The sequence below is a fragment of the Orycteropus afer genome, unplaced genomic scaffold, assembly GCF_000298275.1.
Source record: "Orycteropus afer afer isolate SDZICR_OR568_19922 unplaced genomic scaffold, OryAfe1.0 scaffold00363, whole genome shotgun sequence".
NCBI classification, from domain to species: domain Eukaryota; kingdom Metazoa; phylum Chordata; class Mammalia; order Tubulidentata; family Orycteropodidae; genus Orycteropus; species Orycteropus afer.
In genome coordinates this window covers 586,021-588,062 of record NW_006921950.1, presented here as the reverse complement: position 1 = coordinate 588,062, position 2,042 = coordinate 586,021, and the positions used below count along the sequence as shown (strand labels likewise).

Genomic DNA, 2,042 nt, shown 5'->3' with positions numbered 1-2,042 from the left:
GAAGTAAAGGTGGAATTGGCTTCCGCCCAAGACTCTTGACAGCTGGAGCTTTGTCAAGCAGCAGTCGTAGAGGTCTGGGCATCGCCAATTGGTGATGTTTATTTTCTTCTTTATGAATTTCTGTATTTTTATAAACTTAAAATAAAAAAAATAATAAAAAACACTTGCTTTGTAGAAAGACATTTTCTGGAACTGTATATAATACAAACAACAAAGATAAAGATGTGCTCTTGAAGAGTTTACAATCCAGGGAGCAAGACTCACTGCCAAAACCAAACACACTGCTCTCAAGTGGATTCCAATTCACAGGGAACCTACAGGACAGAGTAGAACTGCCCACAGGGTTTCCAAGGCTATAAAATTTTACAGAAGCAGACTGCCTCATCTTTCTCCCACAGAGTTCCAACCAGCAACTGGGTTCCAACCAGCAACTTTTTGGCGAGCAGCTGAGCACTTTAACCACTGAGTCACCAAGACTCCTTAGGGAGCAGAAACAGACTACAAAAAGGCAAGTATAAACGAGGTTGAATTAAAACATCATTTTCATGTAAGCACAAACGAGGTGTATTTTCCTTTTATATTTCATGTTCCTGCCCCAGTCAATAATTTTAACACTCTCTTACTGGAAAGTGTAAGAAGAAAACCTGTGAACATTTTAAAATGCATTAGAGGAATAATCAATAGCTGTATGGCATTATTATAGAAATAGATGAAAAAGGTACCAGAAAAACCATAAACTATTTGAAAAAAATTTTAGAAAGGACAAGTACTTAATTTTCTTTGTGATATAAATTCTTTGAAGCCTAACTATCTAATTGTTAAATAATTCCAAAACTACAAGGATTTTGAGGAATTACAGCTTTCACGGAATGCTTATCAACGGAGACTATCAGAACATAGCTCACTTAACCCAGTGCTCAACTCACCAGAGAAGGATGCCATCTGCAAGTGATTTGAAAAGACTGTCATCAGTGGGATTCATGGGTATGAGATGCTTACAGTCAGGGTCATTCTCCAGAGCTTTGTTTATCCAGTTCACAAAAGCCACTTTTTCTTCCTCTGAAAACAGAAAATTCTGATAAGCAAATGCCACTTCACAAAACCCATCCCAGGTCTAAGATAATAAATGACTATTACTAAAAGAGCAAAAAGTTTAAGAAAAGGAGAACTAATTTCACTTTTTCATCTGATCTCTCAGGGGAAAGTAAGGTTTATATCTTAAATGGGTACAAGAAATATTCAATTTGATTCTAAGACCTTTCCAAACATGAATTGCCTCTGAGCACTAATGAATCAGAAACAGACCATCAAAACACACACACACACACAGAGTGCATATATATATATATATGTATACACACACACACACACGGATAAAAGAAAAGAAACAAATATCCAGGAATAAATTCTATTTCAAAATAAGATTCAGAGAATTCAGAGAACTCTAGTTTGTGGCTTACAACAGAAATAAGGCACTCAAGAGTTATTCAAATGAATATTTATGGAATTTCTACTCTGAAAAAATTGACACTCTTCTTGATACCAAGCATTGTGTTCAAACATCTTCATCATAGGGTGGACACTTTGCTCTTTAGGCAGAAAATGTTGCTGGGCTGTGCAGTAGGGCAAATTGGAAGGGATAAAGGAAAGATATTACACTGCTTTGTCACCATTATTCTATACATTTAAAAATTGTTTAACAACATAAATTCTCAAAGTAAACAATTCCCCTCTCCACCACAAGGTAGCATATACAAAGCTGGCCTACCTCATTATTGCCCCAATTCCTAGAATTATGTATTTTTCCGAAGGGCATATTCAACACTTACTCCTCTCCCCCAATTTTAGTCCATCTCAAACTTGAGCTCTGGCAGCATACTGCGTAAGGCACTTGACTGCTAACCAGAAGGCTGGCGGTTCAAACCCACTAGCCACTCCTCAGAAGGAAGACTGGGCAATCTACTTCCATAGAGATACTGCCTCGGAAACCCAAGGAGGGGTCACTATGAGTTGCAATTGACTCGAGGGCACCTAACAGCAAC

The 2,042-nt window shown here is 37.6% G+C and overlaps 1 protein-coding gene across 1 annotated transcript in view; it reads right to left on the bottom strand.

Annotated features, from left to right (window-relative positions):
• Positions 1 to 2,042, bottom strand: part of PLS1 (plastin 1) — a 65,483-nt gene that overhangs the window by 47,253 nt on the left and 16,188 nt on the right. The window contains exon 4 of the mRNA XM_007952881.2: positions 927 to 1,059. Within this exon, the coding sequence (XP_007951072.1) occupies positions 927 to 1,059 (133 nt within the window). The remainder of the gene's footprint in view (positions 1 to 926; positions 1,060 to 2,042) is intronic.